The sequence below is a fragment of the Passer domesticus genome, chromosome 23 (assembly GCF_036417665.1).
Source record: "Passer domesticus isolate bPasDom1 chromosome 23, bPasDom1.hap1, whole genome shotgun sequence".
NCBI classification, from domain to species: Eukaryota; Metazoa; Chordata; class Aves; order Passeriformes; family Passeridae; genus Passer; species Passer domesticus.
Window position 1 is genome coordinate 2,712,922 of NC_087496.1, and position 18,619 is coordinate 2,731,540.

Here is an 18,619-nt window from a genome sequence, read left to right on the forward strand (position 1 = left end):
TGGCCCCAGCACTTTTGCAGAATGAGGTCTAAAGAGAACATGAACAGAAGGCAATCTAATATACAAAGGAAAATGAATCAGAAATGTGTACTTTATTCTTAGAACTCTTGACTCGTGTAACTTCTCCAACCATTTATTATTGTTCATTTTGTTTTAAACTACCTTTCTCCCAGTGACAGCTTCAGCACCAGCGAGTTCTCCTCATATCAGCTCTTTTGGTTCTAAGCAAAGCTAGAATGTAGCTCAAGGGACAGAGCTGCACCTTCTCACTGAGGGTCCAGGTTACTCTGTTCTACTGCAAGGCAAACGCTGGCAGAGTTAAATAACGACACAAAGCAAAGATATACTCCATAAAACATTAATATTTTAATGAAAAATCTTAGCTTCATATTTCTATCCAAAGACACTCAAAACTAGTTTTTCTCCCCCCTTAATTTTGACCTATAATGGGACCAGTTTGGAGATTTTTTTTTTTGTATTTTGGAACTTTTTTTTAAAGATTAAACAACCAGGCTAGCAAAAAGGTACCCAATACATACTTTTCTTATATCAAACAAGCTAGTATTTCAATACAATGTAACTATACAGAATATATACATTACACGTATGATCACAAAGCAAACACTACAGGCTCAGAACAGATTTGAAAAAACATGATATTCACATTGATTACAATAACTCTAAAAATGATTGTAACGTTGAAACGGCACTTAGTTTACAAAAAAAGTCACAAAAATATATATAGCCACCAAGAACTATGGTTCCTGAAAAATACTAATAGCCAGATAGTATTATATAAAATGTGAAGTGTATTTAAACATCGTATACATTAAAAAACAAAACCAAAACCCAAAACCAATTCTGTTAGGTCAATAAACATGCCAAGTAATCTAGCTGTGGCCAGCATCAACAAGAGAAGCTGTACTGTGGATGAGATGATGACTGGATATACGGCTGGTGACTGGAGACTGGCACAGTTAAGGGGGTTTCACTGTTACTAAAATGCACAAAGAAGCCCAACAATAATTTAATTCACATTTTTTTTCCTCCAGCTTCCACTTTTCCCTCTTTGGGGTTTCACCATGGGGCAGCACCTCGAGTGAAGGCACTGCAGAACAGAGCAAGGAAGCTGTCCAAGGACTCGGTGTAGCCAGGGTTACAGGTCAGAATATCAAAAGCATGCATCAGCTAAATGAATGGTGAAACAAAATCACTCTTCTGGGGACTTCAGCAACCCTCAGGAAGACTGTAGGTACAGCTGCCACACAGGCTGGTAGCACCAGATCTACTTTTTTTTTTAGTGCAACCAGATTTGTAGCTGAGACCTGTGGGACACGGAGTTACTGCGCTAGCACACACGGAGTGAACGAAAATCCAGAGCAGTAAGTACTGTTGCACTAAAAAAATTCACATTTGTTTCTTTTATGGTACATTTCCTCAAATACTTGGAACCCACTCTATTCACCAGGTACCTCTGGTGTGGTGAGGTACTGTCTTGAACCCTCTTACCTGCCATCACGATGCTATGGGATTTATTATGTCTACAGTTGGAGATGAGAACCCTCCAAAACAGGATTTCACCTTGTGAGCAAAACTCGAACGTAAGCGGCCTGAATGAAAATCAGCTATTTTCCATATTCTGATGGTGTGGAAGTTGCAATGGATGCAGGAGCAGCAGGTGCTCCTCCATCTGAATTCTCTCATCCCTGCAGGGTGCACCAAGCTCCTGCTGGATTTGCATATAAAATGCTTCCTGGTTTGTCTCTGAGAGAGACCAGCACTCACCTCAGCGCTCCCACACCCGGGGCTGCAGGGTGGAACCAGCGACCAAGAAGTGCCTGAAGCCCTCATATAAAAACCTTAAACCATAGCTTAAAAACAATAAAATCTCATCCCGCAGGGGACATATAGGGATCATAGTCTTATAAAATATATTTGACTGCATTGGCAGCTATTACTTTTTTAAAAAGTTTAAATTCACATCTTTTAGACTCAGAATCCATGTGAACCCAGAACCATTTTCAACACCCGAGTCTACTGATCTCTCAGTATGAGAGACTTGACCGTGGTCTCTGCGAGCCTGACAACTGAACTGCAGCTGTGGGAAACACCACTGGGCTGACCCTGCTTGCAGCAGGAGGGCTGAACCACATCAACCCTGACCCTTGTCTAGCAGACACAGAAATGCATACTACATAATGGATTGTTTTGGGAGGGAGGGAAAAAAAGCTAAGAAGAAATAAGAAAATGCATCCCAGAATTCAAAACCCTCTGAAAGAAATTGATGTTTTAGGTTTAATCCCAAGTGTAGTTTAAGGCAAGTTTTTTCTATTTTAGTTATCTCTCTTGCTCTGATTGGAATCCAAGCACATTAGCAACATAAATTGTTTTAAGATGTCCTGTGTTTTTACATCTCTCTTGTGAAGAACACCAGCATTTCAAAGAACTGAACAGTTCCAACAAGTTAGAGAGCAGAAATAAAATGGTGTTTGCATTTAAACTGTATTCATTTCTATGGAGAAAAGAGATATTAACAAGAAACAATTACAGACAATTAAAAAGTAAACCCAACCCTAAACCAACCAAATAAAATCCTCCAAGAACTCTATTCTCCTCCAGTTGAACCAGATTGAAAAATGAGAACTAAATTAAGATGTTACCCAGAGATTAGGAGGCTGAAAAGATAATGTGTAACACAGAATGCAACGAATAATGAACCCCAGGCCTTGCCTTGCACCTCGGTGTTAATGATCCTTATTTCTTTTCAAGGAAGAACAGGTCAGAACTATAAAGTCTTTGTAACTTTCCCCTTTCTCTTTGGTATTCTGAAAGCAATTTGCCTTCTGACTCAAAATTTTAAGTCTTAAAAATCCAATATCCAGGTATGTCTACAGTGTATTTGTACCTTCTCACCAATGAACTCTTTAGTAAAATACTTCAGGGATGAAAATGATTCTAATGATCAGATTATGTCCTCACCTCATACCCGACCACCTTTGATTATTACATCTCTGCAGTCAGGAAATGTGGTTTGGGTGAAGCACTGTTCAGAGCATGAATCACAAAGGACTCTCATTTACCTGTGTAACACATCAGGAAAAAGAGAAAATGCTGGGTTTGAGCTCAGTGTTGTAGCCCTCTAGGTCACAATAAAGCTCAGCAAAAGGCATTGTCTTGTCTCCCTGGCTTCTCAGAGAAATCAGAAGTGAAGAGAAATGGGCTCTAAATTCAGCTCATCAGCAGGCACTGGGCTATTTCACACACAGCAGCCCAGAAAAAGCATTTCTCCTTCAAGCCCTTTTAAGAAGCCTCACAAAGGTAGATAAAATCAAGACTGAATTGCAGCACAGAACTTCTTTGCAGCATGTTTCTAAAACACCCTTTGGATCTGGTGGAGAAACCTCATTCCAGCAACTTGGAAAGTACTTAAATCCCAACTGTTTTCACTCTATTTAACTAAAATATGTGGGTTTAACCTAAAAAGAGAAAAATTGTTGAAGTCACTGAAACCCTTTAAACACTTTCCAAAGGTCAATAAACTTTTTTTCCTTACAAAAGCTGGCTATTAATAGAAAGAACTCAGTCTCAGAGAGTATCAGAGCTGCCTAGGCTGACTGAATACAAATTGATGTGCAATATAATACGACTTTTGTGTCTTCTGTTTCTTCAGGAGCAACCTTTCTCTATTGGTTTAATTTCCTCCTCGTGTTTGCATAAAACAAATCTGTCCAGAAAACAACAATTTACAAAAAACAAGACTCAAAACTAAGGGAGTATATCATGCCTTTGGAATACTGAGATCAAGCAATACCTACTCACTCAGCACATCATCTGTAGGCCGTGGGCATTTGGCATCAAATACTGAGTTAACTTCAGAAGCTGTAAGAAAAATCACAAATCTCCTAATGTACTTCCTAATTTAGGTTTCAAAGCAGTACTTGAGCCCAAACAGGCTCGACCAAACAAGACTCACTGCTCTGAAAATCCCACACCCTCCATTTGTAGCTTTTTCTAAATATGGACAAATGAAATTGCAAATATTTCAGTTTATTGCTTGCTTGAGCTGTGTGTGTAGCTGGAGTAATGGCCTTTAATAAACCGAGTTGGCAAGGATTTAAAGTGTTTTGAAACAGGAACAATTCATCATTGCTCTATAGGCTTTTTGTAAACAACCCCCTGTTGGTTAGAAAGTTGTCCTTAGAGAGAATAAATTGCTTGTTTTATCCAAAACAGGCTAGTAAAAATCTCTGAAGCTATACATACATATGTATAAACAAAAAAAAAAAAGTGCAATAATGCACAAAAGAGCTTATTTTTTCTGATCTGTAAACTCCCTCTAGCTAGCTCTCAGATTAGTAAAAACACAGTGTGTATGTGAGGGGGCAATGATCAGAACTGCAAATAATCTGGCCATGGTTGAAGAATTTCAGTTTGGGAAAACCTTCATTTTGCTTTGTGGTTCCCCATCTACAGACAGGTACAGTCAGGAGATATTTGTCAGACTTGCATGGCTAAACACTTCTCCATCATTCCCAATTCCTGGTGCACCTTTAGACTTTCCATGCCCAGCCTCAGCTGGGCAGATCTGTTTAGGCTATTTGATCAAGCAGTTTCTAAAAGGACTGGAATAGAAGAAGTAGGAATACCTGGCATTCATCTGGGCTGGGCAGGGACCGTGTGTTTTGAAGAAGTGTGTGACTGTTCCTTTCAAAACCGCTCACCATTTCCAGCACAGGGCACAGTAAGGGCTTTGAAAAACAGCAGGCACATATAGGAAGTGTCACTTCTTTATGCAGAAGATTAAAGCATCCACTCAAAACTAGTCAAAACTGTTCAATCATGCTTTCCAATGCATCCTTTTGTTTATCATTTGAAAAAGGTTTCCTCTGATTTCTTTCCCTTAACCAGAGGGCCTGCAGAAGCAAGAGAAACTTAATGAGCTGCTCTACCTGTGGAAGAAGGAATAGTTAAAGTGATCTGAATCAGTTGTTCCTCTTTAGAAGTATATCACAGCTTCCATGATGTTCTGACAAGATCTTTTTTTGTGCAATCAGTCTTAAATATTTTCACAGAAGTGATCATTCAGTCATGAAAAATAATGTAACATCTGTCTCAGTTTTCCGTTTAAAGCGTAGCTTACAAAGTAAAAAGGGGAAAATCTCCCCACTTTTTGTTTAAAAAAATTAAATTAAAATGTACAGGACCAAACACAGGCACTTTCCAAAGAACAAAAATGAAACCAAACCATGAATTATTCGATAGTAATAGATGACAGCTCCGGTTTGGGAGGGTCACCCGCGGCTGCCTCTGCAGTGGTGTTAGTCTTTGGCTGCTCTGGCACATCTTCTTCCTTCTCTGCCAACCCACCCAGAGACCCCAAGGGGAAAGTGCTTTCACAATTCTGAGTTGACGACACCTGTGAAATGACAGGCATTTGGACAGAAGAGTTGCTTTCAAAGCCATGCTCCCCTAGCTCATACTGCCCGAGGGTCTCCTCTTGTTCCTGGTTTAAGTAGTCCGGTACTAGGAAGTCACTGGAAGAGGGGCAAAGGACAGAAGAGAAATGTCATTTCTCACACCACAGTATCAGCTCCATCACACAAGCTACACACTGCATAGACAGAGAACAAAGGTACTCATTTCACATTGGCCAAGATCGTGGCACTGACATACTCCACTAAGCACCATAACCTGGTTCTCATTTCCACACACACAGAATTTATTCAATGGCATCTATTTCACATCCGTATTTCCTACACAGCAACTTCTTATTATTAGATTGTATCACCTTGTTGTGATACAGAATGAAAGTTAATGTCTGGAACACATTTGGCACTGAAAACCTCATCGAAAAAAGGGAGCACTCAGGCTTTAAAAATAGAAACAAAAATGAGTTTAGCACTGGCAAAATGTGGCCCTTTCCATGTCTGAGGTACAGCATCCCCCAGAGCAGCAGCAGGACTTCCCTCTGAGTGGGCAGGCTGGCACCAGGGGCACCAGGTGAGACAGCTGAAGGCAGAGGGAGCTGCCAGCTGCAGTGGGGGAGTGATCCTGACACATATCACACTCCTGAGGAAAGTATGGAATTGCATTTCCTTCCCCTTTTAATCCTTTCTGGACAATGCTTCTGCTATGCACTCTGAACAGCTGAGGGCTGAGTGGATCCAAAGAAAACCTACCAAATGCTCCAGTTGTACTTTCAGAGCATGAGGATATACTGGAAATAAATTTCTTTGCAAGTTTTCAGCACCAGACATGAAGTTTGTACTTGAGACAAGTATATACACATATCACATATATGCACGTTTGTATGCTTTGGTTCACCTGGCAATGCCTCAGTTAAAAGAATTCCTTAAGTGACAGAAGCATTCACTGCTCCAACCCAAACTCACAGCCAGCTCTGCTAAACCTCAGGTTTGTCAAATCAGACTGAAGGAAGGGCTACAGGCAACTAAAATCACACCCTTTAATATGACTTTAATTTGCTGACAACAATGCAGTGCTGACCACAACCAGGGCATCACCCTGCAGAGTGTTTGCTCCAGTTTTGGCACAAGAGCCAAGAACAAGAACTGTGTAAGCCCACAGATATGAAGCACTTGTACTTTTAAACAATATTCTGCTGAAAGAACAGCATCTGGCTTTCCTGCTTTGTTTTTCAATCTTTTTCATCCTACATCACTCCTGAGGTAATCAAATAGAACAAAATATTCAAATGTTTTTTATGGGAAGAAGAATAATGTCTGGAAATCAGGAGGGGTGGGATTGTGATGCTGTAACATTCAGAACATGTCTTTTGCATTGCTGAAGGCAGATGACTTACACACACCAAGCTGCACTCTCTCTATAGATTTAAGGGCTGGAAGACCTTCCTGTCTTCAATTTGTCTCATCCAACTTTTGTACTTTCTATCTCAAATTCCAACAATTACATTTATATCAATGAGAGAACACAGTGCTCATCTGATACCTCAGAACTCTTTCAGTAGTCTTTAGCAGTGCATTTGTGAGATATGCCAAGTCTTTTGTGCCCTGATAAAAAATGTCCAAGTGGCCCTTACTATTTCCAAACCTATTAGTCTAATCATTTAGTAATGTTATCTAGAAAATGAGAAAGGAGAAGGTCTGGAGTCATGCAATCTTTCCACAGTGTTAAGCAAGCACTTAGAATGAAGTAGGAAGTCTGTCCCCTATGAAAGTGAACAGGCTATGGACAAGATTTTGAAAAGCAAATCAATAGCAAATCACCAATGCTGTAGTACAGAACACTGTGGCTTCACACCATTGGCCTGGCCATAGGTACTACTGAAAAGAGAAATTAAGTAACCCAGAACCAGCCTCTGCATATCACTGGATTCTTCAGTAGCCTCCTATATAGCTCCCATGCTGTAAGACAGATCAGATACAACAGAGAGTGGAGCAGGAATCAATCTGACTGGAATTAGCTGGCAACCTGAAGAGAGGCACAGCAGGCTGCCCTGAAAGCAGGAAATGATGATCTAAGGAAAAAAAAAAAGGAAAAAAAAAGAAAAAAAAGAAAAAAGCAAGTTTCCCTGTTAGGTTTTTGCTGTGCACCTCACCTGCTCTGGAAGTAGTTTGCTAGCTCTGACGCTTCATGGTTCAAGCTCCTCAGGTGAACGATTAAATTTCCAGAGTTGGTGAACATGGCGCCGCATGTTTTGCACTCGTAAATCCGAGGCTTGCGGATAATGTGCCGGGAAACCCGCATGTGGTGTTTATATTCCCCGAAGGAAGTGAAAGTGGCACTACATATCTGGCAGCGGAAACAGCGTTTACCTTCGTGCTTCAGGCGATGCATCTTGAGCGAGTAAGCTCGGGTGAACTTTTTCCCACAGCGGTCACACTGAAAGGGTTTAATGCCTGCGGAAGAGAGAGCACAAACGCCTTCACCTTGTGAGAAACAGCTGCTCACTTGGAAAATTTAAAAAGGTTTATTGAACCTTAACAAAAATACAACAAAGGACTACATAAGGAAAGAGCTGCAGCGCTGGGAACTGCCCCTCGTGCACACTACATGGCCAGTTCATCTTCAAGATGGATGCTCAGTCTCTTATACCCCTGGGGGTTCTATCAACCAGCCCTGGCCCATCCCAAAGTCTGTCAGTCAGCTCTTCTTTGCCATTTCTCGGTGGAGTCTGCTTTCTTGTAACTTGATTGGAGATCAGTTGTTGCCATGCTGCACCCCCTGAGCACCAAGCTTTTCCATTCCCAGCTGCCCCATGCAAGGGGCAGATGTGCACACCTTCTTTTACCTGTCCTAAACAGCCCCTAGACAACCTCAGCTGTCTGATACCAACAATTCGGGGAGGAAAGGGAACTATGGGGAGACTAGAAGACATCTAAACTACAATAACATAACTACACATCACTAAAGCTTTTCTTGATATTCACACAATAGTTATCTTTTAATTGCGAGAGCCAATCATCTCATTATCCATCTATAACAACCTTGTGTAACACAGGCCAGGGCAGAATCCTCCCCACAAGGACAGCAGCTCTAGGTGGTCACAGCACAGCCCTGCTTGAGCAAGAGGTTCTCTGTTAACTTTAAAAAGGCAGAAATAATTAGAGCAGAGCTGCAGTCCCTCAGTAACCACCTCCAGGAAATCTCATGGCTGTGACCTGTCCCGGGGCTCCTTCCCCACGGTTTAAACGAGCACAAGTCCCTGTGGATTAAAGATCCCAGGCACAGCCAACAAGGACCTGATGCTGCAGTCATCTCCTGTGCCTTTGAACTCCTTTGATCTCGGCAGATTCTTGTGCCAGACTGGTTCCCAACAATGCAATTATCAGCCTACCCTTAATTGCAATGTTTTTTTCTGGCTGCCTTTGGCCTCAGAGAAGTGTTCTGGCAAGGGACTGTGTGCACAGGGACGCCCCTGTAATGCAGCAGCAATGGTGATAAAAGGGGCACTAGGAGCCTTTATATTGCGTGGGAACCTTGTTGTACAAGAATTTTCGGCAACTTTGCATAACAGACAGCTCTCTAAGACAGGGGAGCTTCATGCCTCTCATTCTTTTTGGTATTAATTTAGAAATATTTTCTTGTATCAATTCTAGAAATTCAGTTCCTAAGTAATTTTTCATTTCTTACCCTAAAACACGTGAGCTCTGCAACATGTTGCAGTGGCTGAGTGTGTAATCACACAAACAGAACTATTACAAGATGAAAGTCTGAGTCACCAAAAGCTTAGGATTTAATAAAAAGTCTGAACGGCAGAAAGTGGGAAAATCCAAACATGAGGCTAAGAATCTGGAATATGGAGCTCTATTCATAATAGGGCTGTCAAGGAATAAAAAAGATTTTCTCAAAAGGCTGAATGTGCATCAACCCTGGCTGTTAATTCCCCCAGTCTTTCACTCTGCTTTCCTTACTTTCAAAGGAGGAGGTGAACTTTTAATTGAGGGCTCTTAGACAGAGAAAGCTGTAGTTAAGGTTACACTGAAACGCCCTGTTAAGCATGTGAAAACAAGTTAATAAACTGGAATATGGTCTGGTGGAGCTCAAACTTTTCATGCTTTCCTACTGTCCAAGGGCACCTATTTCCTCTGGTAGTTTAAGGGAAATCTCTTGAGCCATTTTGCTCATGTGAAAACACTTTCAACATTTACAGACTTTGAGAGTTCTTTTGCATGTTAATTATTCTAAACCAGCTATTCAAAGCCCTCCCAACTTTACCCATGGGTTGTCAGTTGACAGGTAGACCACAGATGCTTTGCTGTCAGATTTTAACAACAGGCCTGGGATCATTTTGCAGCTGATATGCCCAGAGAATTTGCTTTTTCAAAATTAAACACATATCTGGTTATTTTGCTTGAAAGGATTCAACAAATAATTGTTGACAGGAAGAAGCTGCACCTTGTCAGTTGTGGCTGCTCTGTCCCAGAATGGCTCAGCCTCTGTGTGCAGGTAAGAGTCAGACTCAAACCAGGAGATTCTAAACCGTGAGACTTAGTGACCAAGTGCAATAACCCTTCAATATTCCCTTTATTCCCTCAAATGTCAATGCTACTGCCACATAATGCTGACAAGTCTTGAAAACACCAATAGCAAAGACATTGGGGAGTTCATGCTTGGTTGGAAATCAAAATGAATTTGGGGACCAAGACCCACAGGAGGCATTCACACAAACCTCTGGCTGCCTGTGCTACCTGCAGGAGCTAAATTGATAATCAAACCAATTCAGTTGTCTTGCAATCCCTCCAAAAAGTCTGAGATCCAAAGGCATACAACCTCCTTCAATGCAAGGACACAGATAATATTTTCTTATGGCTGCAAGTCTCCTCTGAAACACAGCAGAGAACTGAACTGCAATATGGCAGAGGAAGAATTTCAATGTACTTCTTTAGTGCAATAAAAGGGCCAAGTATACTTTATTTCATCTCAGATATTTTTCAGGAAAATTACTTATCCTGATGAGTTCCAGGCAATCAGGTTTTTTTCAGTCCACACAAATGCTAATCATCCACGAGCACAACTATCAGGCAGACTCCAGGGATCAAAACAAGCATTCAGCGAGACAAACCTCTACCCAATCTTTCTGAAATCAACTCTCAAGCACTTGGCAGATGAGTGGAAAAGCTGCATTATTACAACTGCTGCAGAGCAAGGCTGTGAGTCAGGAATTGGGGGAGCGGGGCTGTTTCTTACCTGAGTGGATGAGCATGTGTTGTTTCAGGTTCTGGATGCGAGTGAAGCGCACCCCGCACGTGGGACACTGAAAGGGTCTGTCGGGACCGTTTGGGCTGGGCCTCTCCGTGCTGCTGGTGGAAGGAGCAATGTAGAGTTGGTAGGGATACTGAACGTTCTCCAGACTACAAAGAAAAAAGGCACTCGTTTACAAAACAAGCCAGAGAAATGACCCAAGAAGCCTCATCTGTGAAAATCTGAACCTTGAGGGCTATTCATGGGAGATGGAAGAGACTGACACATCACATTTCTGCTGAAATCTCATTTATTCTGGAAATCTCTGGATCTGCACCTGAAATCTTACAGTCACTGACTCTGCACATCTGAGCACACCCAGGGAATAAGCTCAGAATTCTGTTTCTTTGGGCAACAGGCCTGAGCACAACTGCAAACTGAACATTATTTTTCAGGCGTGGGCATTTTCTCCAGCACATCGATGACTTGCAATCACTAAACAGTCCCTGAGGAAGAGTTTATTGAGCTGAGTAAATGAAAAGCAAAGGAGTATTTTGCAGCTTCAGTGATATTTACAAATGAAATTAAAGCCAATTAATTTTTCATCTCAATCCAAGCTCTATCAACAAATACTAGTATCTACAATTGCGTATTTCTAAGTTTAAAATATTAATCTAATGAAGCAATACTTGCCCCTTGTCTGATTCAAAGAGCTCCATGAGCAGAGCTCCAGTGCTGTGTTTAAAGAACAGCTCATGAACTGCAGAGAGGAACAATTTAACTTTCAAAGTAATTTATTTAAAACTGACTAATTGCTCCTCCATAGCCTCCAGCTGCAAACTGTTTAAGGGAACTACAGTGCTCTAATCCAAGTCCTCTGGCAAGGAGCTTGCTAAAGGGCACAGTGAAATTAGAGCAAATCTGCTGGTACAAACATGGGAACAACAGGGTTTGTACTTACCTAGGGTTTCCCTTCCCTGAGCACTAAGGTCTGCATTTTTGGTGAAATAGCCATTTCAGCTGCTCCCAGCCTGCTGAAAGATCAGCCATCACTGGCAGCAGGGAACTGCTCTGACCCTGACTGTTCAGTCCATGGCCAGCACACTGCAGCTTCAGCTTTACTAAACTGAAATGTCTGAAATGTCCTGAGAAGATGCCATGATGGCTCCTCACAGTCAGAAGGTTTTCCTAACTGAGGAAATCCTTCTGCTGCTCTGCTTCCCCCTCAGGCACAGAGGGCTGGCTTCAGGGTTATGCTGGATTTGGGGATTTCTAACACTCACTCAAATGAAACATGCACTGTGCACAAATACATTTTCCTAGGCATCATACAAAAATTCACAAAGCAGTTCAGCACAGGAGGGCAGAACTAGGATAATCTCTTTAAAATCAACACTTAAACTGTCTTTACTCTGGAAAAGGATGGCACTACAGCTGTGAGGACAGGGGGGTATCTGAATTCTGAGTGCAGAACGCTCAGCAGCAAAAGTTCCAGTTGTAAAATTTATCTGGAGAGAGAGCACCAGGTATCTCTTGATACACACAAGATTAAAGGGTTTCCTGTAGGAGTTTAGTATCATTCAGTCTGTAAAACCCTAAGGATTTCTGACCTCACATGGCACTGGAGGAAGATTTGCACTAAAGAAGAAATTTTCTTGTCCTTGACCTTTTATACACAGTAGGGTCTCAGAGCTGTGGAAAACAGAGATGCTGACAGACTTGCTGATCTGTGATAAAGGGAATATTTGCAAGAGCAAAGTCACTAGCTCCTGTCCTGGGCCTGGCAGAATGGAGCTCTTTGCCATTTTGGGGTCTAAAAAACTCCAACTGAAGCTTTTTGAAGTAAGTGGGAGTGTTTTAAACATAGGTTCTGATTTTTCTAACCAAATTCCTGACCAACTCTGGCACTCCACTTCCTTTTTTATACATGTAGTGTGCTCAAATAAGAATAACATTTGGGTTTTGTGACAACAAAGAATTTAATCTTCTGACATGTTCCTTAGGTGCTGCCTCCCTCTTTCCTGTGTTAGGGACTGTGAGGAGGCACAGGCACGTTGTGCTCCTGGAGCTTTCTCAGGAGACACCCAAAGTAGGGCAGCAATCAGGAGCCAGAGCTCTCCTTTTGTTTCCAGCTCTCTTGGGCTTGCTCACCCTCCATGCCTGTGCTGGTGCCACCTCCTCCACGGGAGAAGTGCTATGGGCACAGCTCCACAGAAGAAAATGAAAATAAAGGCTGGTTTTTAAATTCATCCATCTTTCATGATGAGGAGGGCTGATTAAAGCAGATCTAGTGGGAATCAGGAGGCTCTCCAGCTATCAGTGCCTGGCTTGTCTTTTCCCAGGCTCACACTGCCAGCAGGGTGAAATACCTTTTTGGTGACATAACTTAGCACCATGAAGAGATTATGTTTGAAACATTATTAGATTTTCTCTCCCCTGCTTCTTTTTCACCCACATTTACTTAATTTTTCACGACTTGCAATTTGTGATCAATATGGCATTTAACAGCTGAGATTTGTCTGACATCTCCAAGAACTTCTGTACCAGCTACACAGAGAGGGGTTTCAAATGCTGGCACTGAAATATCCTACTTGCACTTTTTCTTCTTTTCACCCTGAGATTATTTACTATGCAGAACCAAACTCTGACAAACATGAATGCCAAAATGCCAGTGAACCTGGAAATGTTCGTTATTTGCAAATAATTATTTTAGAGAAGTGGAGGTTCTCATTCTGTTGGATCAGAGAGACCTTTTATAACTTTTATTAATTGAGCAACTCCTTTTAAAGTGCAGCCACAAACTGATAGAACTGTTAAAGCAGGCAAGATTAGAAAAGTGTGTAACAATCCAGATGTGAAATACCAGAGAAAGAATAGATGAGACTTCACTGGAACAGTAATTTTAATACTTAACAGACTCCTGTGTGCCTATTAAACTGACAACAATTACATGTGACCTACTGTTTATGAAATAGTGATTATGCAGGAGGCCAAATTAATGATGTTAATTATTTAAGACAGAAACTCAAGAGATAAGACATCTTAGTTTTTGAAATGTTTATGATTCCTCCCAGAGTGACACGGATGTAATACTGAGAGACCTTTAGAGGGACTAGTCTTTTGCTTTGTTTTAGAAATAGAAATGTAATATATTGCATTTATTAATATAATAAATGTTTATTACAACATACATTTTTCCATATTAATTTGCACTGGGCACACACCACTGATTTGGACATTTTGAGAACTTCTAGTGATAAGGAAATGTACAACATGGAGTTAAAGATGCATGAAACATTCAAACAGTTTGGGAGGGAAATTTTCACCATCTGTACAATGTATTGATTGGTTATTTATCATTCAGCTAGAGAAACATGTTTTACTTTATTCAGAATTCTTATTCTCCCAAAACTGTGTGCCCAAATTGCTGCACAGTGAACAACAGGCCATATTTATTGGCTGCTGTGCCCATCCCATGCTTGAAATGGGAATTTAAGTCATGCTTGAAGGGCTGTCCCAGTGTGTTTGAAAGCACTAACAAGACAAATACACACACACCCCTGAAAGGAAACTGCTCAGGTCTTGGTAGTACCATTCTACACATTTAACTGGTTCTTGGAATCAGAACATTCTTGACACTTTCATTTGAATTTATAAAATAAATCACTTGGTAGTTCTGGAGTCTAAAATCCCCATGACTCTCAGTTCACTTGTAGTTATTGAGACAAGGTGCAAATTTGAGTTCATTTTCCTGATACTTCTGTCACTCTGAGACTAATTATTTTCAAACTGGGGCATAAACTAAGGTAAATATTCTTTCCTTCTCTGCATGTAAGAGATCTTTTAGTGGGAATTTTCAGTGTGTTTGAAGAATTTTTTGTCTTTTGAATTTTCTATTCAATTTGTGCTGAAGCTCTGCAGTTTTATAGGAAATTTCTGAAATAATCCACTGCTGAAAATATGTGTACCACTTGACTTGAGAATTACAGGTTTAAAAGCCTGGATTAGTTCAAGTGCAACATGTGCTCCTACTATAAATTCAACCCTTAAGTGCTGGGTGTTATTTTTATACTCAGGTTTGTTAGCAGATAGATAAAATCTTCCATGTCATCCAAAAAGTCTTATCTAAGCAGTTATTTTCCCTTTTTAAGGGAAGTGGGACAGATTTTAGATGGAAATGACAGGAAAAATTTTATGAGCTATGAAAATGCAGCTCTTGGTTATTATCTCTATAGGGAGATTCTCTTGACACAATTTCTGGAAAAACTTCCAAAGGTTTACACTTCTTCCTCAGACCCACTTGTCTTACAAACCCCTGCAAAAACCAGTTTGGAAAAATGTGCTGAGAGAGGGGAGAGCTAAGAACTGGAAGGCAGAGCAGCTGAGAGCAGCCCTGTGTGCCATGGGTGGGTACCTCGCTTGGCTCTAACAGAACCACGGTGTCTCTTTGACCAAACAGACCCAGTTCAGTTTGGTTTTCTCTGCCAACCTTCCCTTATAAGGGATTCCCTTAATAAATCACTCAGCTCAGCACAGCAAAAGCCTGCTAAATATTTACAGCAAGTGCCACACAGCATCTTGGTGAGAAGCTAAAGGCAGAAAGTTTGGGGAAGAGATTTAAGGCTGCTCTGCCTCTCCTGTAGTTTGCAGTAGTGAGGTCTGTTGAAGTCAGGGCTAGGCCTTGTTTTCAGTTTGTTGCTTTAGCATGCATGTTTCACATAGAGGTTTAATTAAAATTTATTAATACAGAGCAATGATGAAGAAACAGCAAGAACAGGACTATCTTTCTTCACCAGTGCTGCCTGGAAATAAACAGGAAACAAAAAGCAACGAGTAAGCAGATTCTGACTTTCATCACCTACATTCTTCTAAAGCATCTGCCCCTCCAGGCACTGATTGTACCTTGATCAACACAGAGAACTCGATGTAGGAACAACTAAACACTGTGGGATTAAGGCTGGGGAGGTTAATTAGAGCAAGCACTGGGTGCAGAACACTTTGCACCCCGGGTTGGTACATACCGATCGTCATCGTCTGCATGAGCGTTAGTGCCAGAGGTGCTCTGCAGTGTGGGCAATCCCTCTGTAACCCCCTCATCTATTGAGCCTAGGCAAAGAAAAAAGGGCAATTTAATGCAAATAACTGTTCAAAAAGGGTTGGGGGGCAGGTAAATACACATCAAGCTTGCTTTCTCAAATCTCTGATAGACACTGATACATGGGTGACAAGATAATAAAAGTGCCTTGGGAAAGTCATTTAGAACACCCAGAAGTGACTTGTTCCAAATCAGCTTCTCTCTGCACACATTACTCAGTAAATTGACAATTCAATAAAGGGCACATATTTGGTACACCTAGAAAATGGAACTGTTAAATACAACCAGTTTTCAAAACACATCCAGAACTAGCACTGTAAAGCAGAAATGTTACATTCACCTAAAGGGACTATTTGTCAATTTTTTAAGACTTCCTGAGCAATAAGGAGTTCAAACCTGCCACACTAAATGGCTTTTTTGTTCTAAATCTTCCATAAATATATTAACTGATAATATCTTCATTTATTGATAAGCAGCTGAGACAGGAAGAGCCCTCTGGGAAATCAGAAATGCAACACAAAAGAGACCAAACACCTGTTTGTTAGAGAAATGTACAAACAAAACCACTCCAGAGCTCTGCTCAGTTCACCAACACTGGGGCAAATGTAGCTCAAGGGGCTTGGGGAACAGAATCCAAGGAAATGCAGCATCAAAGCAACCCCACACCTTCATTCAGTGATGGGGCTGCTGCTCATCTCTCCTCAGCACCAGACTGTGGTCAAGCAGCCCCTGGATTTCCCCCACTGAATCCACGGGACAGGAGCACAGGTGGGGAAGGAGATTTCCCTCCCTGCACCTCCACCTCGAGGACAGGCAAAGGGCAGGACGTGCTAGGAGCTGCTCTTGCTGCTGGGGTGAAATACTTCTGCTTTCTAAGAGAGGGGTAGAGGAGCAATCTGAATTTGGGGACCCTAAAGCTCACCAGGAAAATCAAGTAGAATTAGGTGCACACTGGCAAATGTCAGAGAAAATGGAAAACCAAAGAGAAGGAACAAAGATGGGAAAGGTGAAGCATAAAATGTGCATATTCTGTCAAAAAGAGTGAGAGATCTTTGCTGAAGTGAGAGATTCTTGTCTTAATGTGATGCCATGTTATGGGGCCAGTGACAAGAGGAAAATTACATCTCTGGCAGCTTCACAATTAGTAAAATAAAAATTTTTGATTTTGTTAAGAGGTGACAAACTATACTTGGGAAATGCATCAGCTAAGCAACCTATAAACTACAAAAGTTAATCCCATTTTGATTTATCCTTCTTTCTCATGAAATACTTAAATGACAGCCCAACTGAAAAATAAGCCCAACTGCTCTTAGGTTTAATTTCATGCCTTCACCTCTCAAATGCCAAAAGTGCTAATGAGTTATGAGAGGATCTTCTCAGACACAGCTGTTTGGTAACCAGAATGATTTATTTATCAAGTCCCTGCTCCACGTCTCCTTCCGTATTATAAAGTGCTTCCAAATATAATAAATTGCAAATGAACAATTCTTAAATTTCCCAAAGAGTGAATAAGAGCTTTTTGCAATATCAGAGAGAGGCAAGAATGCTTTTGTAAATGCACTATAAAACACTGAGATAAATATATGCAATTATATGAGGAAAATATGTTCAGGGGAGAAAAAGCTGTACTTTAACATATCTGGCTGCCTCCATTTACTATTCTTACATGACTGCATAAAGTAATGCATTTTTGGGAGGTAAAAAGTGCTTTCTAGCTACAAAGTGTGCTGTATCATAACTGTGCTAAAAAGCAAGAACACTGTTTCCCTTTATAGCAAAACATGAATAAAAACCATTCTGAGGATGGTTATTTTGCCAAGACCACTAAATATTAATTCAAACATATTCAAAGACAAAGAGCAGATTTGTACTTTAAAGATTTTGCCCTGGCACATTTTTCTTCTCTCTGCAGCTGTTTTAAGGCAGAACGTGCTGTACTAACAGCAATGACAGATATTTAAGTTTAAAAATTATAATCACTAAGGCCTGATATTTTCTACCCCATGCACACAAAACTACTCATCTGGGGCCTGGAGTTTACACCCAGTTTGTTCTTTAAGCTGCCTTGCTGTGATATTCATTTATATATTTATGATATATATCACTTGATTTGCTATTTTTAACATTCCCTAATCATTACTGCTTCTTGTTCTATTTTGTCTGTGATGATATAATTACTTTGATGAAACTATTTGCATCTCTTATCACACGGCCCTGGCAAAGTCTTTCAGTTCTGACTGCAATGAGTTAAAAACTGAATCAAACAAAACCTGCTTTTGAGCAAGGACCACTTTTCCTGGTGACTCCCCAGCACACAAATAGGTTCTTTTAGTTTTTAATTTGTGCAATATTTTGGCAAACTACATGTAAAGATTTAAACCAGAAGACATTAAGTCTGTTCCTCAGCAAAGGTAAACATCCTTGTCTCCAATAAAGAAAACATTTCATTTGGAAAAAGCATTACAATCTAAAATATCAACATGTGAGCTATACAAACTGGAGAACAATCCAGCAGCAAAGCATGGCATAGATGGGAAATATTTTCATTTCTTTTTAGTGACTAGCTTGGCATTGAATGTGTGTTGCAGTTCTGGAGGGTCAGCCTGATCTCACTTTCTCCAGGGATGTCACAGTGCTGCACTGACCAAAGCAAACAAATAATGCAGACTACAAGGCTACAACTCTTTACTGTCCTGTAGTTTATTTAATTCCTTAATGGGGGCAGCCTTTCACATACACATTATTTGAATGAAGCAGAGCAGTGCATTTACATTCTTACAGTCTTCAAACAGAACAGGAGTTATTAAAAATCTTTCAGTAAACAAACTCTGCTGAGCACAGCTCAAGCCACTTGAGAGT

At 40.8% G+C, this 18,619-nt stretch overlaps 1 protein-coding gene across 2 annotated transcripts in view; it reads right to left on the bottom strand.

Moving 5' to 3' along the window:
- Positions 1-344: 344 nt before the first annotated feature.
- ZBTB44 (zinc finger and BTB domain containing 44) overlaps positions 345-18,619 on the bottom strand; it is a 37,743-nt gene continuing 19,468 nt past the window's right edge. The window contains exons 3-6 of one of the 2 annotated variants that reach the window (XM_064397865.1): positions 15,687-15,771; positions 10,672-10,835; positions 7,580-7,880; positions 345-5,534 (exon numbers count right to left, since the gene is read on the bottom strand). In XM_064397865.1, coding sequence (XP_064253935.1) covers positions 5,252-5,534; positions 7,580-7,880; positions 10,672-10,835; positions 15,687-15,771 — 833 coding nt within the window. In that variant the 3' untranslated portion in view covers positions 345-5,251. The remainder of the gene's footprint in view (positions 5,535-7,579; positions 7,881-10,671; positions 10,836-15,686; positions 15,772-18,619) is intronic. The other variant, XM_064397866.1, reaches the window with a different exon arrangement.